At 49.4% G+C, this 27,791-nt stretch overlaps 2 protein-coding genes across 5 annotated transcripts in view; both read right to left on the bottom strand.

Moving 5' to 3' along the window:
* Window positions 1-22: 22 nt before the first annotated feature.
* On the bottom strand, window positions 23-11,836 carry MAN2C1 (mannosidase alpha class 2C member 1). Of its 4 annotated transcripts, none has more exons than XM_042941373.1 (26): window positions 11,705-11,836; window positions 11,310-11,435; window positions 10,741-10,864; window positions 9,506-9,576; window positions 7,882-7,975; window positions 7,293-7,482; window positions 6,116-6,222; window positions 5,829-5,939; window positions 5,346-5,438; window positions 5,106-5,222; window positions 4,834-4,929; window positions 4,568-4,713; window positions 4,081-4,204; window positions 3,611-3,732; window positions 3,423-3,508; window positions 3,141-3,296; window positions 2,846-2,937; window positions 2,581-2,675; window positions 2,221-2,325; window positions 1,982-2,138; window positions 1,745-1,888; window positions 1,275-1,384; window positions 1,087-1,166; window positions 833-981; window positions 641-750; window positions 330-568 (listed from the first exon to the last, which is right to left on the bottom strand). In XM_042941373.1, exons 1-26 carry the CDS (start codon window positions 11,800-11,802, stop codon window positions 442-444), a joined length of 3,030 nt encoding a protein of 1,009 aa, XP_042797307.1. In that variant the 5' UTR covers window positions 11,803-11,836; the 3' UTR covers window positions 330-441. The 4 variants fall into 4 exon arrangements, with proteins under 4 accessions (XP_042797305.1, XP_042797307.1, XP_042797304.1 ...); XM_042941370.1 differs by having other exon boundaries at window positions 331-568; window positions 7,798-7,975; XM_042941372.1 differs by having other exon boundaries at window positions 331-568; window positions 5,829-5,930; window positions 7,798-7,975.
* A 1,892-nt stretch (window positions 11,837-13,728) lies between these two features.
* The window catches only part of SIN3A (SIN3 transcription regulator family member A), a 70,545-nt gene continuing 56,482 nt past the window's right edge, over window positions 13,729-27,791 (bottom strand). Inside the window, exons 18-21 of the mRNA XM_042941369.1 lie at window positions 27,047-27,139; window positions 26,059-26,153; window positions 19,184-19,391; window positions 13,729-15,289 (exon numbers count right to left, since the gene is read on the bottom strand). Of these exons, the coding sequence (XP_042797303.1) occupies window positions 15,059-15,289; window positions 19,184-19,391; window positions 26,059-26,153; window positions 27,047-27,139 (627 nt within the window). The 3' untranslated portion in view covers window positions 13,729-15,058. The remainder of the gene's footprint in view (window positions 15,290-19,183; window positions 19,392-26,058; window positions 26,154-27,046; window positions 27,140-27,791) is intronic.

Below are 27,791 nucleotides of genomic sequence, written 5' to 3'. Positions count from 1 at the left end.
TGCCTCTGCAGGTACAGCCTGTCAGAGGTAGCGCAGAGATCCCGGCCCTCAGCAGGCCCTCCAGTCCAGAATTCCCAGCACTGACATTGGTCAGTGCTCCTCTCCTAGTGGGTGGCTCATCAGAAGCCCTGGCTTCCTCCCCAGGGGAGGAACTTCTTCTCACAGGTCCCCTAGCCACCCTGTGGTCGCTGAAATCCCAAATCTCTCCCAGGGGCTGCAACCCAGACCCTGTAGATCTTGCCCTTGCCCCCAAATGCCTGGGGCAAAGTCTTCCTCCCTTGGGAGTCTGGGGATAGGCCCTTCGGGAGTGAGCAGGGACTATAGCAGGGTTCCTGAGTCAAGGGTTTATTGTTCAAGAGGTGATGAATCAGGCTGGGGAGGTGGAAGTGAGCACCCCCCCCCCCCAGGCCTTCCACAAACAAAACCCCACCCTCAAGAGGCTCAGTTTGGTGGGGGTTGCAGCACCAGCAACAGGGACTGCACTTGGAAGGGAGAAAAGGTGAGCTTCAGGCGGTCGTCCTGAAGGGGCAGGTGGCCAGCGGGGTCGCGCCGCTCCAGGAGGTCGCAGCTGGAGAACAGGAGGGGTCACGAGGCCCCCGCGAGGGCAGGACTCCCACCCCCACCCCGCGCCCCCACTCACAGGACGGCCTCCTGAACCGGCAGCGACGTGTGCAGCCAGCAGTCTACGTGGCTGCCGTGGGCCTCGTACAGCCTGAGGACCAGCGTGCTGCCCTGGGGGCTGGTCTCCGCCTGCGGAGGGAGGCGGGCGGTGGGCGGGGCCGAGGGTGGACCCAGCCGGGGAGCCCGCCCCCGGCGCCACGCGGCCCCTTGCCTGTTTGACCGTCTCCAACACTACCGCAGGCGAGGACACCGAGAAGGCGCTCCAGGCGGCAGCGGGCGCCGGGCCCGGGGCAGGCAGCGCCAACAGGGGGAAGTTGAGGCTGTAGGCAGCGGGGATAACGCCAGCGTCCTGGAATGAGCCTGGAGATGGGGGTACGGGCGTGAGTGTGCTGGCGTTTTCCTCACCGGCCGCTGCGAGAAACCGGCTCAGAGAAGGGCAGAGAAGCGCCCGGCAGCAGCCCTCACCCTTGTGCGGCATCAGCGCATAGGTGAACTCGTGGCGTCCCATGTCAGCGGTGGCGTCGGGGGCCTTAGGTGCCCGCAAGCTGGGGTGGGGAGGGTGGGTATGGGCCGGGCTGGAGCTGCGTCAGCTCTGGCCTAGGAAGACCTGCGCCCCCACGCCAGCACCCCGGGCCTGGCGGGCACCCACTCACAGTGAGAGGCTGAGGACGTTGCCTCGGACTGAGGCGCCATACTTGCAGTCATTGAGCAGGGCCAGCCCGAAGCCGTGCTCCGACAGATCCATCCAGCGGTGGGCCCACACCTGGAGGGCAGACCCCAGACTCACTTGGTGGCCCTGCCTCCTCGTGCTCCAGAGCTCCCGTCACTACCGTGAGGGTCAGCCCTGGGGACCACAGGATTGAATTCCAGCTCTCACTACGGGAGACCCTGGGCACACCACCCGACCTGTCCGGGCCTCAGTTCTTCCTCTGCGAAATGGGCCTAACAGAATTTACCCCACCAAATACGCATGAGTGTCAAACTAAACAAAGCATTTAGCAACAATGCCTAGCACAAGGTAGGAGCCAGCAAATCTTGATCACGGTTTGCTGACTCTACACCACACAACCACGCCCTCCCCAGCCAGGCAGGATCCAAACCCCCACCCCACCCCATGTCAGACCTCAAATCGAGCCCAGTCCCAGGAGGTGTTGTGGTGGGTGGGCCGCTGCAGATGCCCGAACTGGACCTCATAGGTGGCCTGGGGGCTCCGCACACGGGCGGGGAACTCCACCTTCAGGAACTTGTGGGCCTCGTGCCAGTGCACCTGGAGTGGGAGGCCAGACGCACACAGGCCTGGGCGGCTCCCCCCTCACCAGCCACACTGGGGGAGGACGCCCACCACGCTGCCCTCTGCTACCTCGGTGTGGAAGCGGACGTAGGGGCAGCCAACATCCAGCACAACCTCCTGGCTGAGCCGACTGTTGGCGCCGATCTGCAGCAGGAACCAGGCACTGCCCCGCATGCCACCCTCGATGCCCACTGCCAAGGTCCCTGCCTGGCCCCGCACTGGCTTCCTGTGGGGCGGGGTGGCAGACCTGAGCCAGGGCAGGCTGATGGAGGGGGCCCACCACCGCCCGGGTCCTGCCCATGGCGTACCGTGTCTCCAAATGGTAGTCCATGACATCCCACGCATCCCAGTACAGGGGGACATCATCGAACAGCACAAACTGATTCCCCACGGTGCCCTCAGCAATGGCTTCCCTAGAAGGACACGGGGTTGGTGCTTTTGAACTTTATGACCTTGGTCTCTCCAGCTGCTTAAGGTGGGGTGGGGGCAGGGAGAGTAGGCCCAAAGGACAAGGGGATTCCTAGCCCAGTCTGCCCTGCTTCATGTGTGGGTTGCAGTCCAGACCCACTGAAGGGCTGCCGTCGGTAGTGCTGTGGCCAGGAGACAGAGGGAACAGGGTCTGGGGTCTACTTGTCAGGCACCGGAAGAGGGCAATGAGGAGTTGGCACCTGCCAGAGGCCACCAGCACCAGGGACGTCAGGCAGCCGGTTGGGTCCAGCGTCACCCGGATGATGCCGTTGTCCAGAGTCACAGAACCGTCAGCCTTGGTGGGAGGGGTCCTTGAAGCTGAGTCTGCAGGGGCTTCCCACAACCAACAGCACCCCCAGCCCAGCCCCACCTTACCACTTGCTCCGGGCTGGGGAGCTCAGCATCCCCATGTTGTTAGGGACGGCCCAGGACAGGCCCTGCCCACCAGGACGTGCCTACACTTACCTCTTGCACTACAAACACGGGCTGCTGGGGCGGCAGGGGCTGCAATGAGGTGGGGGCAGGAGCATAGCCCATGCTGGGCACTGTCACCAGGGCTGGGGATGAGGCGTAGGTATCAGTGCAGCCTCCCTGCCCTTCTAGGAGCCTTGCTCGGGGGCGGGAGGAGGGGCAGATACTTCCACTACTATTCTCCAGCCTGGGGCACCCCAGGGCAGCGACCCCCAGGGCAGCGTCCCCAACTCTGGGTCGGGCCTCGGTCCCTCCTACTGCAGTGGCAGCTTTTCTCTCCAGCTCATACCTAGGCTGTGGGCCCCACCAGGCCTGGGCAGGGCCAACACTTCAGTGCGCTTCCAAGGCAGCGTGTTGACAATGAGGAGGCCCTCAGGACCTGGCTCCCCAGCACACAGGGCTGCGGCTGCAGCACTGAGCAGTGTGTTGCCATGGGCACGGATGTCTGAGGAGAGACTGGCTGGTCACGGGTGGGCAGTGGGTCTGGGACGACCCCTGAGTATCCCATAGGACACCCTCAGGGCTCCACCCTTGCCATCGGGGACAGCGGTGGGAATGTCATCAGCCTCACCTTCATAGTGGCACATGGCTTCCTCTGCCACCAGCTCGATGCAGCTGCCGGTCACCACATCATGGAACTGGTTCAGGAGCAGGAGCCTGCAGGAGCCAAGGACAGGGATGGGGAAGGCCGGGAAGGGTGGCCACAGAGGTGTCGGGGAGGAGGTCAGGTTGGTGGCAGGGGCCAGAAGCCAGGCTGACCTCCAGAGGTCCTGCAGCTGGGCCACCGGGTACAGGAACTGGGCGCTGCGGGCCACGGCCAGGCTGCTGAGCAGCTCCACGTCATGCAGGATCCGCTCACACTCCCGGTTTCCCTTCTTGATCTGAGCAGGGTTGGGGTGGGGGGGGGGATCTGTCCCAGGACACCTTCCAAGCCCTCCCCTGCTCAGAACCTGAGGATCCCCGGGGCCTTCCGGATAAAGCCTCTTGTGGCTGACCTGCCCCGCATGCCTTCGTCCTCTCCCCTCAGCCCACACCCACCCTTCTTCAGGGACACCCAGCCCTGTCTCTCCTCCAGGCCCCTGACCCACTCAGCTCCGGTACTTTTCCCCCCTCAGCGCCTCCCTGGAACACAAACCTCTTCCCCCAGGTCTAGACTAGACTCTATCCCCCACTTCCTCCTCTAACCCTCTGCAGACCCTCCCCGCTGGGCTCAATGACCAGCTCCTGACCTGGGCATGGGTGGTGTAGGTGCCATTATGTAACTCCAGAAAGAGCTCCCCAACCCATGTGCACAGCTGCCCTGAGTCGGTCTCCAGTGCCGAGAAGAGTCTCCCCGGAGAAGACAGCTGCACCCTGAGGGGGACCACAGCCTGGGTCTCCCAGTCTTGGGGCTACTACGTGGCTCACCCTTCCTCCACACCAGAGTGGACAAGAGATCCAGCCCCAACAGAAAGGAGCCACCCCCAGAAAGTTCCCTGTCCACACAAAGCCAGTTCTGGACACGCCAGGAGAGTTCTCTCTCTGGTAGATTTAAGCTCCTTCCCACCATCAGCTTTTTCCCCACCCCTCCCCCAGGGTGGGAGCTGGGAAGGGCCAGTGGTCCGGATTGGAGCAGGATCAGGTTCAGTGGAGGAGTTGGACCCGATGTTTGAGCAGAAAGCAGGGCTGCGCAAGGGCAAAGTGAACAGTGAGGGCTGCCGGAGGGCCAGGTCCAACCTGGGCAGCCCATCTGTGTTGTGCAGCCGCTTCAAGCGGTCCACCATCGTCTGGGTGGGGCCACCACCCCCATCCCCAAAGCCGAAGAGAAAGGCACTGTGGTTGGTCCGCCCCTTGTCCCTGTTTTTGACCACGGTCTTCAGCACCTGGACAGGCGGGGATAGGTCAACGTGGGTCAGCTGAGAACAGGACACCCAGCCCTCTCCGGCCTGCCGCCCCCGCCCCCCCCCCCCCCCCCCCACCTCAGCCACTAGGTGCCCCCTCACCTCCTCCACACTGCCCTGCATCCCATATGAGTCGCCAGGTGGGAAGTGGGCCAGCACACGGGAGCCATCCAGCCCCTCCCAGAAAAAAGTATGGTGCTGCGGGTAGGAAGATAGGAGAGCGGCCAGAGTCAGGGCATTCCTGTCCTACCTTTGTGTAACCCTGGGGAGGCACGGCCTCTCTGGGTGGGGGTTGGGTGGTCTGTCCAGGACCCCTTAATGAGGGGGAGATGAACGTTCCACGTGGGGCCCCTGGTCCCCTGAGGTCTGCTCACCGGGAAGGAGTTCACCAAGTTCCAGCTCAGTTTTTGGGTCAGGAAGTGCCGGATGCCACAGCTGCGCATGATCTGGGGGAGCTGTGCCGAGTAGCCAAACGTGTCTGGCAGCCAGAACTGCGGGGAAGAGGGCCTCTGGGACAGGGGAACCAGGGCTCTTGGTGGAACAGCCCCAGCCTCAGCCTCTCAAGGTCAAGCTCCAACCCCATCTGCCCGCAGGTGCAGCAGCTCCCAGCCTACCTCAGAGCACATTTTCCCAAACTCCTGCAGGAAGAAGTTCTGGCCCTGTAGGAACTGTCTCACCATGGCCTCTCCACTGGGAAGGTTCCCATCCTGGCAGGAGTGAAGACGGAGGTAGCCGGCGTCACCATAGATGGGGAATAGGCAGGAGATCTGGCCACCCCCACCTCACGTGTAAGAGAAACTGCGGCTGACATAGGGGTTACAGCCAGTGCCCAGAGGGGTCCATCTCCTCCCATCAGGCCCAACTGTCTGCCTGCTGGAAGGGGAGGTATCCAGGGTGGGGTCACAAAGACAGCCTGCCACAGTACTTGAGGCCCTCCTCCCCCTTGGGGTCCCGGGCCTTGGGATTCCGTGGACTAGTAAGTGCTGCCACAGAGGGGGTATGAAGGGCATGCAGAAAGCCACCTACCGGCAAGGCCGAGTGGGGAAGGCTATTTTGACAGTGTGGCCTGAGGTGGAGGGGGTGCAGATAGTACTTACCATCTCCACCCAGGTGCCCCCCACAGGCACAAACTGCCCGCGGCAGGCGAACTCCTGGAGTCGAGCATGCAGGCCAGGGTAGTGGCTCTTTACCCACTCGAGCTGCTGCGCCTGTGGGCAGATGGGGCCCGAGCCGGTCAGAAGTGATCAGGACACCACCCAGGCCTGAGCGTCTGGAGCCAGTGGGCAGCTGAAGGTGGGGAAGAGTCCTCCTCCTCAGAAGCCCTCAGAACCTCACCCTTGGACCTACTGGGCTCCAGGTGCCCCCACACGGCTGTCCCTCTGACCTGGGAGCAGGCAAAGATGAATTCAGGGTTCTGCTCCATGAGCTGCACAGCTGACACCCAGCTCCGGGCACATTTTCGCACAGTCTCCTTGAAGGGCCAAAGCCAGGCTGGACAGGAGGGGCGCAGAGGTGGAGGGAGAGCAGCAAGGTCCACAACTCGTCACACATCTCCAGCCTCATCCCTGGCTCCCAGCACCAGACCAGGCCCAGCCTGGGCCTCCAGAGGGCTGTCCCCCTACCACCCCAGGCCCCTTTCCCTGCAAGGCCCTGTGGCACCCCTCCTGAGCTCTCAGTTCAAAACACGCCGGCAAGGTGCAAGTAGGGGGTGGGGAAAGGAGGCTGTCAGCTTTATAGGTCAGGAAATGGAGGCCCCACACCCTGAAATAGCCTCACTCTGAGGCTGAGACCCCACCCCACCCCACCCCTGAAAGGATTCTATAAAAGGTGGCAGGGTGTTAACACACTGAGGGATATCCCAGAACAGGGGGGCACAGCATCCCGAGATGGACCTGCTGGGGCCAGCTATCCTGCATGAAGCCCTCCAGCCTCCTGGCCTCTAGGCCTCACATCCTTCCTTACCAGCCCAGAATCCCCACACTCCACTGCAAACCTTGGCACAGCAGAGAAAGCCCTTGTTCTGTGGTTCAGAAATGTTAGCTGCATCGGAATCAGTACCTTGGGGAGCTTGTAAAAATGTAGATTTCCCATAAGCCTCACAGATGCTGTAAACTCATCAAGTCCAAAGCTAGAAGCCTGCCCCTGCGCTTGAGCCCCTATCTTAATTACTTCTAGGCCAGTCCTGTCTGAGGACTTGGACACTCTTGTCAAACTTACTCATTCTCACTCAGTTCCAAGATCACCTCCTACAGGGAGCCTCTCTTGAGTTCTCCTGACCTTCCTCCGTTATGGCCCCAACTCTGTCTGCCTATTTTACAGTCACCAGTCTCTATACTCCTACCTCCCACTATCTGGCAGGGGGCCACATGGGGCATCAGATTTTGTCGAAAGAATAAATGAAGCGACACAGTCCAGGCCCCTGACCCCATTTTACAAATGGGGAAAACTGAGGTCCAATAGGGGTAAGAATTTGCTGGGGATGACACAGTGCTTCCAGGGCACATCCAGGGCTTCAAGGGCATTCCTGCTTCCCCCACCAACCTGGCCAGCTGCTGCCCTACCTGTATCAATGTGGCAGTGCCCCATGGCATGGATGGTATGTTGACTTTCTCCTCCACGTTGGCCAAAGAACCTGGAGGCCAGGGCCTGCGCCACTGGGAAGGTCTCAGGCTGGGCAGGGTCACACACGTTCACCATCTGGTTGGCTGTGTACAGGGCCTGGAAGCTGCGCTGGTTGTCCTCCCCAAGGCCCTGCAGCAGGGTTCTGTCCCTTCATCCCAGTCTCAACCAAGTTGAGTCTCCAGAATTAGGCCCTGGCTGACCTCTCAATGGCTCTCAGCAAAGCTCCTCCCTACCTCTGACCCTTTGCTCCTTCTGGTTTCCCCTGCTTAGCACTGTCTCCCTCCTCCCCTTTACATAGGGAAATCCTTTCGGTACTCAAGCAGGCAGAAACACTCTCCCTAATCTGGATTCCCAGACTCCCAACTATCTGACACAAGAAATAGCCTGCTCCTGGGGGCCAGGAAGGGCTCTAGAATGACTAGGTGGGATAGGGGTGTCGAGTACCTTGGCTATGCCCAGCAGCAGCTCTAGATCCACCAGGAGCCTGTGGACATCCCGGCGGAACACAGCCAGCTCAGCCCGGCTCACCTGGAACATCTTCTCTGGGTCAGGGGCTGCGATCATGCTTCCCTTCCCGGCCCCCAGGAGCCCATTGCAGGCTACTTCCACGTAGAGGGTCAGGCTACGAATGTGGACAGGCAACCTCAGGCCAAGGGACTAGCAGAAGATCCTGGGGGCTTGGGGAGCCAGAACCAAGGGAGCATCCATCTGGCCTCTCCCTGTTCGCCTCCAGGATCCACTACCCAGATCCCACAGTATCTGAGGTGTGTGGACAAGAAGGTCATGTTCTGCTGATGAGGGTCCTGCTTTGGGCAGGGTCAATGAGTAGCCAAGTTCGAAACTGTGTGAATTATGCTGCTGCTTAGCCTTTTGTTTCCATTTCCACAGCTGTCTTTACAATACACTCCCTTGGTCTCAGAACCCTCTTTGCCGATTAAAAACGTGTTTGGATCCTCCAGGTCCAATCCTTCAGAGCAAAGAGCCAGCAGCCAATATGGGGCAGGGCCGTTCTTTGGGGTGGCACAGTAGTCTGTGTTGTGGTTCTACTTAGACTTCAGTGAACAACCACGAGTTCCTTGGGGAAGCCTTCCCTAATCCACCTCCCACCCCTCTCCTAAATCTGGAACAGCTTTCCCATACTGAGCTCCCAGTATTTGCATTCAGAGCCGCCATTGGTTTTGTAATTTTGTAAGTATCTGTGAGTCCCCCTTGCTGTCAAGGACCAGATTACTCGCTAACCCTGTCCTAGTATCTGGAAGCATCAGATACAGTGTTCAGTAAATATTAGAGGGGCACCTGGGTGGTTCAGTTAGTTAAGCATCCAACTCTTAATTTTGGCTCAGGCCATGATCTCATGGTTCGTGAGTTCAAGTCCTGTGTCAGGCTCTGCTCTGACAGCACCCTGCTTGGGATTCTCTCTCCCTCTCTCTCTACCCCTTCCTCATCAGACGCGTGTGTGTGCGCACGCTCTCTCTCTCTCTCAAAATAAATGAACATATAAAAAAATAAAAAACAAAAAATAAATAAAAATAGGGGCACCTGGGTGGCTCAGCCAGTTAAGCATCCAACTTTGGCTCAGGTCATGATCTCCCGGTTCGTGGGTTAGAGCCCTGTGTCAGGCTCTGTGCTTATAGCTCAGAGCCTGGAGCCTGCTTGGGATTCTGTCTCCCTTTCCCTCTGCCCCTCCCCCACTCACCCTCAGTCTCTCTCTTTCTCTAAAAAATAAATAAAAATAAAACAATAAAAATAAATATTAGAAAATATAATAATATTATGTTGGAGTTTTTAATGGTGACATAAAATGCCCATGTTATAATATGGGACGGAAAAAATCAGAATGCAAAACATCAAAGAAATACAACCTTAACTAGTAAGAAATATGCCTGAATGAGTTCCTGTGGTGAAGGCTGAAATGTTAATAACGGTCATCTCTAGGTGATGGGATAATGGGAGTCATTTACTTCTTTGTGCTTTCCTGTATTTACCACAAGAAGGCAGATATTATCTTTCTAGGCAGGAAAAAAAATCCTATTCTTTTAAAAATTGTGAGATTTGAGGATGCTTGTGTTGGAGGTTGGCGTTTCTGGGTCACGCTGGACTTCAGCTCTTCCTCAACTACTGGTGGTCAACTAGAGCACAGGAACTCACTCACCTCCGGGGGTCTCCTTCTTCCAGCCTGTCAGTCAGGACATAGCTGGTCTTCTCCCCCTCTTTGGTCAAACCCTTATGAGGAATGAAGTGAGAGACAGGGCCTGAGGTTTTTGAACAGTTCAGATGAAGTTTAAGCTGAGGGAGGCCAGGCCTCTCTGCCTAGTCCTCAGCCCTGGCTCCTCTCTCCCATGCAAGGCCAGGATTGACAAATTGGGGACCCCTGGTAGCCAGTGCCTAACCCCTACAGAAGCTGGAGTGCCATGAGCACAAATGGCATCCATTTACCAGCAGAAAAGCCCCTGGTCTTATGGGAAGGGTCCTGGGCAGGTATTAGGATGTCTGGGTATGGCTTCTGGTGGCCTCTGTACCACTGAATAAGTATTTGAAGTATCTGACTATGAAGTCAGATGCAGGGTTGCCTCATTCCTTGCTAAATCCCCAGTGCTTAGTACAGGGCCTGGCCCAGAGAGGGCACTCAGGAGACATCTGCTGAGCCAATGGAAGGAGAGAGAGAGGGAGGGAGGGGTTTGCCATCTTTCCATACAAAAAGAACAAGAGTCCTAACCTGAGACAGGAAGTTAGTCTAATTGGAATGGAGGCTGAGCAAGTGAACTGACCGCTAGATCTCAGTTTCTTCATCTGTAAATGCGCATAAAGACCCACCACATAGGACTGTAAAGATTAAACCTGATATGGGTGGATGTATAAACAAGACAGTCAATAGTTATATCTGGGGAACTGGGAATGGTGTGGCAGGGAGAGAGCCATTACTTCAGGGGAAGAGGACTTGCATTTATACTTTATACCATCGAGAACCATTTGAAAGTCTCCCCTCGTAAGTATATGCTACATATAATAAGAACTAGTTTATGAAAAACTTAAAAGTGTTATGGTCTGCAAAGCCAACAGTCTTGGCACCTGACACCTAGTAGAGGGTTAATAAATGGATCTGCTGTATTTATTATTATTGTGCTTGATTAGCAACTATATTCAGCCCAGAATGGGAAGGTGGCCAGTCAGTGGCAGCTGTTGGTTTAGCACTAATTATGTTAGGACCTAAAACCATCCACTGAACTTCCCACTATGAGAGGGACCAATTACACTGGGGCCCAAGTGGCAACTTCCCCAATCCTGATATCCTGATACCACCCTGCAGGCAGAGCCACTAAGCTGTGGCTTCTTCACAGACAAGGGCTGAAATGGGGCCCTACCTATCCCTAGGGCAGGGCTCCTCACCTGGACAGGCTCTCCATCTCTCCACACCAGGCCTTCTCCATCACTTTCCCAGCGAAGGTGAACTTCCTGACCCACCCATGCCTCCGGAATGGTCAGCTCCACCCGAAACCAACAGGTCCACCATCTGCAAGACAGCCATTGAGATGGGCCTAGGGGGTCGAAGCCCTGTCCTTTTGCCATACTTCCTCGGATTAAGGGTCAGCAGGGACTGGAGACTGTCTCCAAGCATCTGCAGCGTCACAAGGTAGTCAGCTTTGATCCACAAGAAAGGAGCAACAAGGTGTGCAGCAAGGTGAGGGGAAAAGGCAGAGAAGTCAGGGGTCTGTAATCCGTGCTAGAGTGCCTTTCCTAACGGGTGTCTAGGTACTGGGAGGAGGGAGGGGCGGGGGATGAAAACTCTCCCACGGAAACTGAGAGACCAGGGAGCTGTTTCCAGCAGAGGGCGCTGCTCCTCCCCAAGCGGCTGTCTAGGACCTAAGGCCGCAATGGAGGTGTGGCCCTTAGAGGGGGTGAGCGAGAGGGGAGGGGCGCTGCCCGCTGGCCCCACCCTGCCCCCGGGCGTTACCCACGTGGGTCCAAAGCTGTCGCCGATCTGCGCGGGACGGAACTCCTGCCGGACCGCCTCCTGGTACGGTAGCCTCTCGGGCGTCTGGAAGCTGGAGAGCGCGGCCACCGGGCAGCTGTCCCCGAAGAGTCTGGGCGGGAGGGACGGGTGGGCGCGGGCTCGAGGCCGCCCCTTGCCGCCCGTGGGCCAGTCGGCGGATGGGGACGCCCTTGACCCGCCGCCGGGAAGGCTGCCCCACAGCACAGCGTCTCCCGACCCCTCCTCCCGGGGCCTTGCCCAGTCGGCGGCGGGCACTTCATCCCTCGGCCCCGGTGGCCGCAGCTTGAGTTCCCCCCCCGGAAGGGAAGGCTGAGGCGCGCGGCCGCGGCCGGCCGGCGCCCTGGGCGGGAGGAACCCCACCTGCCGTGGAGGTTACAGTCGGTAAAGTAGAGCGGCGACACGAATTTCTCCACCCGCTCCAGCGTAGTGCGCCAGTGCTTCAGGGCCGGCGCCGCCATCGTCGCACGCCCACTCCTCTCCCCGGAAGGCCCCTGTCGTTGCCGGCGCGGCCCACGGTCGGGAACCAAAGGTTCCGGGGCCGAAGGGCGCCTTCCAGCCCCGGGCAGCTTTTCTTGGAACACTGGCGGCTCTCGGAAGTCCCGCTACACTGAATCTTGAACGTGCAGCTGAAAGCCAAGAGCCGGCTTCCGAGGCTATCTCGTCTGAACTGGCAGGCCACTGGGCAAATCCCCCAAAACGGCAAGTTTGACGCCGCTTAGATTCTCCGAAAGAATCGAGACAGAGACCGGGGATTTTAGGCACGACGGGTGGGAGCCTCGGCCAGGAGGCTTAGACGCAGGTCACCAGGGCTTAGAAGCAGCGAGTGGGAACTGGCTAGTTCTCCACGCCTAGCCCGACTTCTGGCTCTTGTCTTCGAAAACCTGTTGTCTGTTTAACGTGTGAAGAGCCAGGAGCCAGGGCTGGTGCTTTGACGCTAATTGGCAGACATCTGTTTAAATAGGGAGGGCTTTGTACCCCCAGTAACCTGAGCTTCCTCTCCTACATGTTTTGTGTATAAAGCTGTCAGTTATCACCAGAAACCCTGGGAGTATTTTGATGTGAGATGGCAGATCAGTCATAGCATTCAAAATCCTAATTGAATAACGTATTTCACCACACAGGACTGGGGAGTTCAGAAAAGCCTGATCCAAGAAACACCTCCAGTTTCATCCTTACCTTAGTAGCCCACTGGTATTTTTTTTCCTTCTAGAATTGCCAGGCAGTGCTTGTCTATAAAATCATTACTAAGAAAAATTACATACACACTAGCCCTGATTATTTTTTAATGGAGATACTGATCAAGTTCACATTTCAAGTGTAGGTCACAGGGAAAAGTGACTAAGTGCAGAGTACCAAACGTGATTTAAAATAAAGATAACTCACTGCTACAATACAGGCTGGGTTTAGAGCTTGGAGCTCAATTTTCAGAAGGCAGGAGGGATAAAGATGGGGCTTGTGAAAACCCTGGGTGTAGGTGAGGCTCCCTCCTTTTTTGGTTGCACTGGTGGGTTGGGTTTTCTCCTGAACTGACCCTGAAACCCTATCCTGACCTGTAAGCAGTGCAGGGACAGCAACAGCTGGGGCTACCCCTGGTCAGACCCCATCAATTTCCTCCACAATTCCAGGTTAACACAATCTTTCTTGAGTGAGCAGAGGGTGACAGGTAATAGGCTATTGCTGGAAAAAGCTGGAAGAGCCTTCCCCTCAGTCAATAATTTATGTGCCTCCAGGTCTGGCACTGGCCCAGCTTCATCCTAGAATCTGCCGCCACAAGGCTCTTTGACCACCCCCTACACTTCTGGGTTCAGAGTCTCCTGTTACCTCTGCAACAAAAAAGTCTAAAAGCAGAGAAATCTATACCATGTGTTTTTAAAGTTCAGAAGCCAAAAAATTTGTAGTTTGTGGTGGTGGTAGTTTTAATTAAGCAAACAAGTCCACACAAAACATGTTGGTTACTTTATAACTAAGACTAGGGCAATGGTTGATGGAGAAAAATCTACCAGACTACTGGGAGGGGTTCAGTATGTCTTTGTTCATAAACTCCAGGCTGAAGACAGAAAAATCCTAATCAGTTTATCTGGTTTGCTAGTCTAAATTTATGCAATTATATATATATATATAATATATAAAAGTCCATTTGCAGTTGCTAATAATGTAGCAAATTTTTTCTCTCCCAACCCTATTTAGGCCATACACCTTGTACATATTTCTTTTAAATACTGGTTTTGTGTTTAAGTTGTTCACCCCCATTTCCAATTAAGGATTTTGTGTGTGTGTGTGTGTGTGTGTGTATATATATATATATACACACACACACACACACATACACACAGAGAAATGCAAATAGCTGGACAACTTGCCAAAATACAAAATATTTCCAAACAGTTGAAAGAAGGGGAAAAACATGTACTAAAAGAATTAAGTATTCTATTTGAAAATTTTGGAATATTTTGATTTGGGACAAGTGCAATGAATCGCTATTTAAAGCAAATTCTTGTTTGTGCTGAAGATAAGGAACTGAAGCCCAAATCCCTACTCCACAATAGTTCTCTGGTGAGGACAAGGGACTTGGGTTGAGAGTTCATTCCTTAAGTAAGAACCAAGCTTTATTTATTTACAAAAAAAAAAAAACAAAAAACCCAAGAAAGAAAAAAAGAAAGAAAAAGAAAAAAGAAAGAAAAAAAAAAGTTGGGGCAAGAGGGAAGACAAGTTTTACACAAAAGTACTACAACGGTAACTCCCTTTGGTAAAAAGTGTAATAAATGTCTTGTACATCTGTTCATAGGTACTAAATCTGAAGCCACATAGAACTATGGTACACAAGAAGCTAGAGCAGTTATGCTAGCACATCAAAGCATATTTCTTTTAATAAAAAATCGACAGTATGTACATTATTTACAAAAAAAAAAAGAAAAACCAAGTTAAAATTGTGTGTGTGTGTGTGTGTGTGTGTGTGTGTGTCAGAGAGTAAAGCTGGTGGATGGCACTAGGGTAGACTAGTAAAGAAGCAGGTACAAAACAGTTCCACGGGAGCTAAAAAGGACGACGGATTTGAACTTGCTGAGGTTGAGAACCAGAGGAGAGAGTAAAGGGTGGGCAGCGAGGGATTCGTCAGGAAAAACCCACAAGATGATCAATCCCAAAGCCAAACTGCAGGTCCCAGATAAAATCTAACAGGTGATCTAGATGTGCTCGAGTGACCAGGGGAAAAAAAAAAAAAAAAAAAAAAAATCAAATCCAGTTTTTTTTTTCCTTTTGGGGGGAGGGGAGAGGAGCAGTGACCATCAGAGTTACAATCCATCTGAGCGGTGAGTCCTTCCCCAGTCTGTCAGTGCATGCCCATCCAGTCAAGGTGTGAACAGCATCTGGCTCCTTCGTCGAAGGTCAGGCCCCAGGAGACTCCAGTCTTAGCTCTGCTGGTGTGTGCAAGCAAGCTGCATGTCTCTGTGCTTGCATGGATTTCCTTCCCCTCCAGAGCAGGGTAATACCCCAAACCCCTTGGGAAAAGTTCCAGCTCCGGCTTTGTAAGGTATCCACGTTCCTTATATGTAGCCCACTTGGTGCCAGGTTGCACCAGCCACACACTGATCAGGTGGCCATGTCCCAGAGAGGCCCAGTGAGGCTTGAAAGGCATCTTCCTTGTTTCTTCAGTGTGTGTGAGTGCAAGTGCTCCCCACACACACCCCCCTCAAGTTATCTGCTCTGGCTTTGCAGTTATGGGGCTTTGAACACTGTGCCATATTTGACACGGTACTTGTTAATGCTCACAAAGTGCAGGGTCTCTGTGTCACAGGTGGTGGTACAGGGCACCAGGCCCTCCAGCCCCTCACCCATGAGCCACTTGCTGGTCTCTGCTGCCATTTCACGGGGCACATGCTCCTTGGTCCATTTATCTACCCAGGCCTGGAACCTCTGATGTAGCCGCTTGCTTACACGCTCATGGGACTGCAAAACAGAACAACGAAAAAAAACCATGAACTAAGACAAACAAAACAAAACAAAACAAAATACCTCTTCAAATACAAAGCCTAATTTTTTTCTAAAGTAGCAGAGGAAAAGGTGTGGGGTCAAGCCTTGATACCTCTGGTTAGTGAGAAGTCCCTGTTTAAAGAAGAAAATTGAAAGAGATTAAGAACATGGAGTATATAAAGAGTTGGAATCCATAAAGCCCCTAAAGAAATGCCAACATGGGGTCTGAGCAGAACTAGCTCAGCACTTCTCGATTTTAGCATTCATCAGGATCAACTAGGGAACCTGATAAAAACACAGATTTCCTTGTTTCCATCAATCTGCATTAAAAAAAAAAAAAACTGAGAGGGCACGTAAACAGGGGAGGGGTAGAGAGGGAAAGCGAGAATCCCAAACAAGGTCTGTGCTGTCAGTGCAGAGCCTGACACAGGGTTCGATCTCACGATCAAGAGTTAGACGCCTGGGGCACCTGGATGGCTCAGTTGGTTAAGCGTCTGACTCTTGGTTTCAGCTTAGGTCATGATCTTGCAGTTTCGTGGGTTTGAGCTCCACATTGGGCTCTGTGCTGACAGTTGCAAAGCCTGCTTGGCATTCATTCTCATTCTCTCTCTCTCATTCTCTCTCCTTCTCTCTCTCTCTCCCCCCTCTCTGTCCCTCCCCCCACTTGCACTGTCTCTCTCTCTCAAACTTTTAAAAAGGAGGGGCGCCTGAGTGGCCCAGTCAGTTAAGCGTCCAAATTTGGCTTTGGTTAGGGTGTTATGGTTCACAAGTTTGAGCCCTGCATCGGGCTCTGGGATAGTTCAGAGCCTGAAGCCTGCTTCAGATTCTGTGTGTCCCTCTCTCTCTGTCCCTCCCCCACTTGTGCTCTCTCTCTCAAAAAGAAACAAAGATGCTTAACTGACTGAGCCACCCAGGCGCCCCCCGCCCCCCATTTTGAAACTAGCATCACAGGTGCTTCTAGCATACCCTGAATGAGACCCTATGAGTTGCAGCTGTTAGGTCACCCTGGCAGTGTGACCATCCACTTCTAAGTAAAACAGTGCAAAGGCAAAGGGCTTAAAACCCACTTTCTCTTCATAGTATTACCCCACCCTGCCCAGCAGAGCATGAGGACACAGCAGATCTTCAGGGGAGGTTTATGCTTTCACCTACCCATCTAGTAAATATTTATTGGGGCCTATGTGCAAGGCAGAGTAGGGGATACAAAGATGAATTAGGTGTTACTTAGCCCCCCAAATAATCTGGCATCAAACATACAACACACAGCATCATGAGAGAAGTCCATTAAAACACCCATCCAACATTCTCCTGCTTGAACTGTAGTCCTTTCAAAAAAAAATTTTTTTTTAACATTTATCTTTGAGAGACAGAGAGTGACAGGGCACAAGCAGGGGAGGGGCAGAGAGAGAGAGGGAGACACAGAATCCGAAGCAGGCTCTAGGCTCTGAGCTGTCAGCACAGGGCCTGACACGGGGGCAAACCCACGAACCATGACATCACGACCTGAGCTGAAGTTGGATGCTTAACCGACTGAGCCACCCAGGCGCCCCTGTAGTCCTTTCAAACATAACCAGTTCAGGGGCGCTTGGGTGGCTCAGTCGGTTAAGCATCAGACTCTTGGTTTCAGCTCAAGTCATGGTCTTGGCAGTTAGTGAGACTGAGCCCCACATTGGGGTTGACAGCACGGACCCTGCTTGGGATTCTCTCTCTCCCTCTCTCTCTCTGCCCCTCCCCTGCTCTCTCTTTCAAAATAAATAAATAAACATTAAAAAAAAAAAAAACAAAACACAAAAAAACAGTTCAAAACACAGTGCCTTATATGCCCCCTAACCCACCTCCATATTAACAGATTGTATCCCTAAACTTCTGATTTACTCAAGCAAGAACAAAAACCAAAAAAACAAAAACCACCAGGCATCATCCTTGATGTTCTCTTTTCTCTTACCTTCTCACATCCGATCATGACCACATCCTGACAATTACATCTCCAAACTGATCTACTTCTTACAATTCCACTGCCACCCTGATAGCCCAGGTACCATCACATCTCATTTGGACAAGAGCAGTCTTTCAAGCAGTCTCTGCCTTTCCGGCGTCATGCCTCAAGTCACCCCACTGTCCTCACAGCAGTTCGAGCCATCTTTGTCAACAATGTCCCAATGTACCACAAACAAAATCCCAACCGTGGTCTGTGAGACTAGCAATGATGTCTTCCCCCACCCTTCGACCTCAAACATGCCACTCTCCCTATGGCTCAAGGCACACTGATGCTTCTGGTTTCTCAAACATGCCGAGTCCTTTCCTCCCTTCCAGCGTTGCATTTGCCTGTTTCCTTTGCCTGGAAAGTACCAACCTCTGACTCTTCCCCAGGCTATATCCTTGTCATTGTTCAGGCCTCAAGCGTTTCCTCTTTACAGAGGTCTCCCCCAACAAAAACAGGGCCTGTGTGCCAGTTACCCATGATCACTTCACCCAGTTTCTTTCTCTCATAGTGCATATATGCTCTACTCCTTGGTTGTGTCCCAGGGCCTAGCACAATACCCAGTATGTAACTGCATCAGGAAGCTTCACAATTGAGACAGCATGTGAAAACGGACAGAATTCAAACAAGCAATACCACTTGAAATATAAATGCTGGGAGTAGATTCATTTCACTGAGGTGCCACCAGCTGTTATGGGGTGAACTGTGTTCCCTGCAAGTCACTGTGTTAAAGTCTTCACCCCAGTACCTGAGAATGTGACCTTACTGAGAAATAAGGTTGTTGCAGATGTAATTAGTTAGGATAGGTCACACTATAGCAGGGTGAACCCATAGTCCAGTATGACTGGCACCCTTTAAATTGGGTTCGTGGGTTCGAGCCCCGCGTCGGGCTCTGTGCTGACAGCTCAGAGCCAGGAGCCTGCTTCAGATTCTGTGTCTCCCTCTCTCTCTCTGCCCCTTCCCCACTCATGCTGTATCTCTCAAAAATGAATGAACGTTAACGAAAAAAGAAAAAAATTTTTTTTAAGGGTAAATTGGAGGCACCAGGGTGGCTCAGTCAGTTGAGTGTCTGACTCTTGATTTCTGCTCAAGTCACAATCCCAGAGTTGCGGGATCAAGCCCGACGTCCACGCTCAGCGTGGAGCCTACTTGGGATTCTCTCTCTCTCTCTCTCTCTCTCTCTCTCTCTCTCTCTCTCTGCCCCTCTCCCCAGCTTGCACTCTAAACATAAAAATTTAAATAAGTAAATAAATAAATAGGGTAAATTGGACACAGGCACATAGGAAAAACACCATGTGAAGATGAAGGCAGAGACCTGAAAGCCAGGAAGGCCAAAGACTGCCAGCAAAACACCAGGGGCTAAGAGAGGAGGCAGGGAGCAGATTCTCCTTCACAGCCCTGGTTCAGAGCAATTCTGCCAAACGCTTCAATTTTTGACTTCTAGCCTCCAGAACTGTAGGACAAAAAATTTCTGTTGTTTAAGGCACAGTCTGTGGTTCTTTGGACACTTTTTTAAAAAAATTTATGTATTTACTTTTAAGAGAGCAAGCAAGTCAGCAAGTGGGGGTGGGGGGGTGGGGCAGAGAGAGAAGGAAAGAGAGAATCACAAGCAGGGTCTGTGCTGTCAGCATAGAGTCCAAAGTGGAGCTAGACCTCAGGAACTGTGAGAACATGACTTGAGCCAATTACCAAGAGTTAGACACTTAACTGACTGAGCTACCCAGGTGCCCCCTGACATCTTTAATAGACTAATACACCTGCTTACTCAACAATTCTCAAATCTGCGAGGTGGTTTTCATAAAGGGAGAGAAGCAATCAGAAGCCTCTGGGGTAGGTCTGGGCCTGGCTGGGAAGGAGGGGTGTGGAGAAATTCAGTTACTCGTTCTTACCTGATGAGCCCGGAGCAAGGCAGTTCTCCGATACATGTAGTCCTCTGACTTGATCACATACACCATCTTGTAGGAATTCAACTTGAATCTACACTCCAGTTTATCCAGGCTATCCACATTCTCCATGGTCTTCTTGCTGTTTCCTTCCTTCCCTTCCTTTTCCTGCTGTTCTCGACCACGCTGACATTTCCGGATCCGCCTCAGATTCCTACAATGCAGAGAAGCCATGCCGGATGAGAGCTCATCCAGACGCAGATTCCCAGAAGTCCCCTCAGAGGGGTTTTCCTTATCATATATATGTCTTCATAGCACTTACCAGGATTTTACATATAATGCCCAATGGTTTCATTGTAAAAAAAAAAAAAAAAAAAAAAAAAAAAAAGTTCAAATGCAGAGACACATAGAATAAAAACTAGGAATCTGTAACCATCTCCTAGCCCTGATTTTCCAAATCCCACGTGCCTTGGCAGAGATAGCCATGGATAGCAGTTTTTGATTTAAAAACTTCTAGGTCTCTCTGAATCAGTAACATATGTAATCACTTGCTATAGTTCTGTTTTGGGATTTGTTTTTTAAGACAAAACATGATCATACTATAAATATTATTCTCAACTTTTCACTTAATGTGAAGATATTGTCAATTCATCACAAAAAGATTTGTCACATTTTCTTGAACTGCTGCAGAGAACATGCCTTAACCATTCCTTAACAAAAATCAATTAGGGCTCCTCACCTGAACCACAGACCAAAGAAAATTATTTGAATGCCTATTTTTTCAATTCCCCCAAAGAGAGTACTTAATTCCTGCTATTCTACACGCATAGTTAAGACGACAATTCATATCAGTGGATGTCTTGGCAGGTATTTAGTGCTGAATCCTCTCCGCCAGTAAGCAGAAAGACTATCAGCTAGACAATTCTATTGTTTCCAATACTATGCTATGAAAAACACTGCTTCAGTGAGTATCTTCGTATACATGTATTTCTGCAGGATGGCAGTTCTTTGGTCCAAGGACCTCTGCGGGTTCCAAGACACTTTTTAGGAGGTCTAGGAGATCAAAACTATTTTCATAATAATACTAAAACGTACTAATACGGAAACATGTATAAAAAAAACCCTTTTTTTTCCTAGGGCACGTGGGTGGCTCAGTCATTTAAGTGTCCAACTTTTGATTTCAGCTCGGGTTGTGATCTCACAGGTGTGAGATGGAGCCCCGCTTTGGGCTCCACCCTTGGCATGGAGCCTGCTTAAGATTCTCTCTATCCCTCTCCCTCTCTCAAAAAAACGAAACTTTTTTTTTCCTGTGTTAACATTTGCACTGGCAGTGCAAAACGTAATGGTGAATAAAAATGCTGGTGGCACCAAACTGTCTTTAGGAATCTTTGTGTTCTCACTGGCCATGCTCTGGCAGTTGAAAGATTCCCATCTTTTTCATACGCTGTGCAATAAAATGGGAACTACACATAACGCACCCTAGTGTGCCAAAACACAATGGGATTCTTACAGAAAAGCACTTGAGCACTGCTCGAGTCGCAAATGGATCACTATTTTTACCTGAAAGGACAATGGGCTAGCCAGCCTGGAGTACCTGGTAGCTATTTTCTCAAAAAATGTACAATGAGGTCTGGCACTTCCAAGAAAACAACTGAAAATGTTTGCTGCCAATGAGAAGGTTTAACCTTTCAAGTAAAACTTTAAAATTTGGTAAACTAGCATTGGCCACCACAAGCTGACAGCTTCCTACTACTTACAAATGTGTTTGATGAGGTCAAGGGTGATATTAATAAACATGAGGTTTTTATGGGGGGAGGAGGAGATGGTAAAATGAACATGTGTCAACATCTGGTAGGTCTGCATAACTTAGTGAATTAATATTTTCCAAATAACCAACCGCATGAACTTACAAAAAATCATGCATGAAAAAAAGATTCATTCAAAGTACAAGGTAAACCCACAGATTCTGACCTAACTGTATGAAAAACTCATTGATATTTTCACTGATACTGCAACTAACCTTTAAGAAACTACCACTTGGAAGAGTTTTGATGTCATGTCAAAGAATATCCACAATTACCTGAAAGCCTATGAAAATACTTTTTTCCAGCTACATATCTGAGTAAGGCCACATTTTCTTCACATATTTCAACCTAACAACATAGTGCAACAGATTGAATATAAAAGCAGAGATGAGAAACCAGCTGTTTTTTTATTAAATCTGACATGAAACAGATTTGGAAAAATGGAAAGCAATGCCACTATTTGTACTAATTTTTGTTTTAAAATCGCTTTTCATTAAAATATATTTTTTTAATTTTTAAAAATTATTTATTTCTGAGAGAGAACGAATTATTTCAGCTCGTGCACGAGCTGGGGAGGGGCAGAGAGAGAGAGAGAGAGAGAGAGAGAGAGAGAGAACGAACGAACACACAGAATCTGAAGCAGGCTCCAGGTTCTGAGCTGTCAGCACAGAGCCCGACACTGGGCTTAAACCCACAAACTGTGAGATCATGACCTGAGCCTAAGTTGGACATTCAACCGACTGAGCCACCCAGGTGCCCCATCATTAAAATATTATTTATGATAATATATAATGGATTTAATATTTTTCAAATAACATTTTAAATATTTCTGTTCTAATTTTGAACATAAATATTACTAAATATAATCCACATAAACAAAAGATTTTTGGGATATTCCCTTTCTAAGAATATAGGTCTCACTGAAAACCTTAGCTAGAATAGCTGTAAGGCAAATTATTAGAGACCAAAGTTATAGGGTAAAGGTCCCATACAATTTATCTGCCCTGACCCCAGAATGATTCTATCAATTCATATTCCACCCCCCACCCCGCCCACAGTATATGAAAGTGCTTTCCTTCCACATACCCTCTACAATACAGGTTACAAATATTTAAAAAAATTTGGCTGACCTGTGAGAAATACATGATATGTTTATTGTACTATTTCATAAACATGGAGACTAAGTCTGTTTTGTTGAAGAGTGGCCTGGCACAGAACAGCTGCTCGAAGTCTGCTGAATGAATCAAGGAATGGAAGAGCCTGGCGGGGCCCTTCTGCTCACACCCCTTTCCATGTTTTATTTAGGACTAAGTCTAACAACACACATCTTCCTGGACTTAGGGGCTACATCCTGATAAGTAGTTGAAAATACTGTATGTCAAAAATGCATTTTATAAGCCTAAACCTACTAAACACCATAATTTGGCCTAGCCCACTTTAAAGTGCTCAGAACACTTACTTTAGCCTACATTTGGGCAAGATCATCTAACACAAAGCCTATTTTATAATGAAGTGTTACATAACTCATGTAATTTACTGACTACTGTAAAGAAAATGAAAACGGGGGCGCCTGGGTGGCTCAGTTGGTTGAGTGTCCGACTTCGGCTCAGGTCACGATCTCACGATTCTTGAGTCTGAGCCCCGCACTGGGCTCTCTGCTGTCAGCACAGAGTCTCCTTCACATCCTCCGTCTCCCTCTCTCTCTGCCCCTCCCCCACTCACGGTCTCTCTTTCAAAAATGAACAAACATTAAAAAGAAAGAAAGAAAATGAAAACAAAGTGATTGTATGGGTACAGAAAGGTTGTATCAATTCTTGACCCTCCTCCCAGTCATCATGAGGCTGACTGGGAGCTGCAGCCCCTGCCCAGCATCTTGAGAGGGTCGTACCACAGATCACTAGCCTGGGAAAAGACCCAAATTCAAAATTTGAAGTATGGTTTCTCTTGAGTGTGTATCGCTTTCACATCATTGTAAAGTCCTATCATTTAAGACAAACTATCGTAAGTCGGGGATTGTCTGTATTAGGATAATACATTTCTGGAAATGTAAGATGTGAGATTTCAATTCCAAGCTCTTGGGAAGGAAGAGAGTCACTCTACTACAGCAAAACCTCTTTTCTACTTCTGAAACTCCACTTTCATCCTCAGAAAGAAGACCAACAATATGCTTTGCCCATAAATAGGGAGATTTTTAAAAATTCTGGAGTGAATGCAGCAGGCCTAAGACTTCTATCTTTGAGTTTTTTCCTATCATCATCAGAAGAGAGCTCTACTTTCTTACTATTTTTCAACCTTAATTCTGGTATAGGTAACATACAGGGCTGTATTAGCTGCAGGTGTACTGCAACTAATAGTTCACTATCAGTGAACTAATCACTAACAGCGCATCACTAACAGTGACTCAACAATTCCATATAACACTCTGTGCGCATCATGACAAGTGTACTCCTTAATCCCTATCACCTGTTTCACCCAATCCACCCACCCCTCCCCACTCACAGAACCATCAGTTTGTTCTCTATATTTGAGAGTTTATTTCTTGGTTCGTCTTTTTTTTTCCTTTGGTCCTTAAATTTCCTTAAATTCCACATGAGTGAAATCCTATGGTATCTGTCTTTCTCTGAATGACGTCCTTCACTTAGCATAATACTTTCTAGCTCCATCCATGTCATTGAAAATGGCAGGATTTCACTCTTTCTTGTGGCTAAATAATAATCTGTTGTACATTTATACCACATCTTTTCTTTATCCACTCATTTATCAATGGGCAATTGGGCTGCTTCCAGATCTTGGCTCTTGTAAATAATGCTGCAATAAACATAGGGCTGCATGTACTCCTTTGATTGTTTTTGCATTCTTTGGGTAAATACCTAGTAGCACAATTACTGGATTGTAAGGTAGTTCTATTTTTAACTTTTAGAGGTACCTTCATACTGTTTTCCATAGTGGCTGCACCAGTTTGCATTCCTACCAACACTGCATGAAAGTTCTTTTTTCTCCACATCCTCGCCAATACCTGTTGTTTCTTGTGGGGTTGGTTTTAGCCATTCTGACAGATGTGAGGTGATATGTCATTGTAATTTTAATGTGCATTTCCCTGATGATCAGTGATGTTGAGCATCTTTTCATGTGTCTGTTGGCCTTCTGTATGTCTTCTCTGGAGAAATGTCTATTCATGTCTTCTGCTCATTTTTAACTGGATTATTTGTAGGTTTATTTTAAGTTTATTTATTTTGAGTGAGTGAGTGAGAGAGAGAGAGAGAGAGAGAGAGAGAGAGCGCGGCGTGCAAGCAGAAGAGAAGCAGAGAGAGAATCCCAAGCAGGCTCCACGCTATCAGTGCAGAGACCGACACGGGCCTCGATCTCACAAACTGTGAGATCATGATCTGAGTCCATATCAAGAGTTGGATGCTTAACCAACTGAGTCACTCAGGCACCCCTGAATTATTTGTTTTTTAGGTGCTGAGTTATGCAAGTTCCTAATATACTCTCAATACTAATCCTTTATCAGATAGGTCCTTTGCAAATATCTTCTCCCATTCTGTAGGTTGCCTTTGAGTTTTGTGGGTTATTTCCTTCACTGTGCAGAAGCTTTTTATTTTGGTATAGTCCCAATAGTTTTTCTTTTTATTTCCCTTGCCTCATGAGACATATCTAGAAAAATGTTGCTATGGTCCATGCCAGAGAATTTACTGCCTGTGTTCTCTTATAGGATTTTTATGGTTTCAGGTCTCAGGGTTAGGTCTGAAATCCATTTCAAATTTGCTTTTGTATATAGTGTACGAAAGTGGTCCAGTTTCATTCTTTGTCATGTTGCTGTCCAATTTTCAACACCACTTGTTGAAGAGACTTTTTCCCATTGTGCATTCTTTCTTTGTCGAAGATTAACTGACCATATAATCATGGATTTATTACTGGGTTTTCTATTCTGTCCCACTGATCTATTTGTCTATTTTTGTGCCAGTACCATACTATTTTGATGCCTATAGCTTTGTAATAGAACTTGAAGTCTGGAATTATGAGGCCTCTAGCTTTGCTTTTCTTTTTCAAAACTGCTTTGGCTACTTGGGTCTTTTGTGATTCTGTACAAATTCAAGGATTTTTTTTTGTTCTAGTTCTGTGAAAAATGCTGGTAGTAGTTTGACAGAGGTTGCATTAAATCTGTAGACTGCTGCAGTATAGACACTTTAACAATATTTGTCCTTCCAATCTGTGAGCATGGAATATCTTTCCATTTCTTTGTGTCTTCTTCAATTTCTTTCATCAGTTTTATAGTTTTCAGAATACAGCTCTTTCACCTATTTAGTTACATTTATTCCTAGGTATTTTACTATTTTTGGTAAGACTGCTATCTTTTGAAAGCCCCACTTTCAAGGTTGTCCCTTGCTTGGGTTCTGGAATCTTGAATCTGGGGAGAGCTTCCGCTATTCCCTAAACAATAAAAGTGGTTCACTGTACCCCAGCTGTTTCGTTTATGCTGAAAACCTGCTTTCTTTCTGGGAGTCTGGCCTATATGACTAGCACCCCATAAAAAACCTTGGCACTGAGTCTCCTAATGAGCCTCCGCTGGTAGACAGCGTTTCAAACATATCGTCATAATTTGCTGCTGGAGGAATTAAGAGCGTCCCGTGTGGCTACAATGGAAGAGGACTCTTGGAAGCTTGCGCCTGGCTTCCTTGAATTTTGTCACAGACGCCTTTCCCCCTTGCTGATTTAGCTCTGCATGCTTTTGCCATAATAAATCATCACTGGGAATATGACTACACGTGGAGTCCTTGAGTCTTTCTAGTGAATCATCAAAACTTGGAGACTCCGACACACAGTCCTATCCGACATAGGCAAATTACTGCTACATCTCTAAAACTCTCACTTCTCTGATGCTTCTTTGGCACATGCTCCAGGTAAGCTCATGGTGTAACAGCCATAGAAACCTTGAATTAGTGTCCTCAGTGTCCCCGCTGTCCAGCAGACAGAGCAATGAAGTGAGTGAAAACCAAGGATCTGAAAGCCATTTCACTCTCCGTTCCTCAGCCGTGTACCAGTACATATTGCCAACCTGTGACTTCGTTCACTCACCTCGGGAGAAATACTGGTTTCCGTGCCAGATGCTCACGCAGCTCAGGAGAGGTAGTATCAGAGTTCATGTATCGCTCCACATAGTCTGACCAACGCTAGGATTATAAACACAAAATGGGGGTGGAGAGAGAGCACAAAAACTGGACTCCACCCTCCTCAGGTATTCTAGCAAATTCTACGACTAACATGTCAGAAATCCTTAAGTTTTAAGATCAAAAAAATCTTGCCATAGTGACATGCTGGTACGTATTGACACACAGCTTCAAAATTCTGGTACATAACAAACCCAAAGTTTGTCTGAGATACTTAAAAGTTACCAGAAGTCATAAATGGGTAGAAACTGGCTCACTGACAAGTTTTATTTCACCACAGAGGGTTTTGTTAAAGAACAAAATATACAGTGGCAAATGTTTGAAAATCGGGATCTTTCACATTACAATCTGGCCTTCTGGCATCTCAAATTTTTTTTTTCCCAAAGATTTGGCACCCAGGAACCAATACTCCCACAGAACAACAATCTCCCTTCCCTATCTCAACATCATCGCATGGCTTGCATCTCTCATTAACATTACCTGCCAGGCCCAGCTAGGATAACCAACTCACTCTACCCACTCTGCAGGCTTGAGAGCTCCTGGCTTCACCTAGCCCAATAAAAAGTAAACATGACACAGAGTCAGGATGATACCAGGCAGATGGCACCTCATTTGTTGTTTCTTATACTTTAAAAGAAAAACAGGAAAGCTGCCAAACAGGACATTTCCTGAGAGACGGATTTACTGAGAGCTAGATGAGACTGCCATCAACCCTAAGTATCTACCACCAGGCAGCCCCCTTCTCTTCTGCTGAACTGGCCTATACTTCAGGCATCAGGTTCTGACCCTTAACAGGTCTGAGGCTGTCTTGGCCTTCTAGAAGATCATCCCTAGGCAGAGCCTCAGGACGTGACGGCCCTCTAAGCACACGGTTTCTGTAATATACTTGTCCATACCTCTGCTTCTACAGGGTCATCCGAGTTCTCTTCTTCTGTGTCCAGGAGCTCAATGGTCAGCTGAACCTGGCCTTGGCTCTGAATAAACATAAGCTGCAAATAAGAAACCAGGGTGTAAACAAAAGACCATCTCCAAAGCTGTAATAATCTAGCTGCTCAAGGGTTGGGAGGTAGGGAGGCAATAAACTTATAAAACTTTGCTCTGATTGAAGAGATGAGGCAGACACTCCAAAGCTTAGGAGGCAGATGATAAAAAAGGCAAAGTTCAATCTTGCTACCAGCAAAATGAAAGGTTAGAGCAAAAAGTATCATTCCACGTTTCATACCTCTTATATTGGCTAGAACAATAGTCAATGTCAAGAATGCTTTAAAATTATTTTGTTCGTTAGAAAGAAATATAGCATAAAGCCAGATCCGTAAAACATCAATGCCATTTCACCTGATAATCCCATTTCTGGAACACAATACAAAGATGTTAATGACCCTCTAGCATTAAAGAAAGAGAAGAAAAGAAAAATGAAACAGAAAGGAAGGAAGGGAGGGAGGGAAACTTCTAACAGAAAGTGAAGTGGAAAACATCAAACCCAACAGAGAGCAGCGATCACATTTTTACAGCAATAAAGATTCCCCAAGGAGGTGCCTGGCTGGCTCAGTCAGTGGAGCATGTGACCCTTGATCTTGGGATTGTGAGTTTGAGCCCCACATTGGGTGTAGAGATTACTTAAAAATAAAATCTAAGAAAAAA

This window comes from Panthera leo, chromosome B3 (assembly GCF_018350215.1).
Source record: "Panthera leo isolate Ple1 chromosome B3, P.leo_Ple1_pat1.1, whole genome shotgun sequence".
In the NCBI taxonomy this organism is placed as follows: Eukaryota; Metazoa; Chordata; class Mammalia; order Carnivora; family Felidae; genus Panthera; species Panthera leo.
The sequence above is the reverse complement of the archived record's forward strand: the minus strand, read 5'-3'. Positions and strand labels throughout refer to the sequence as shown.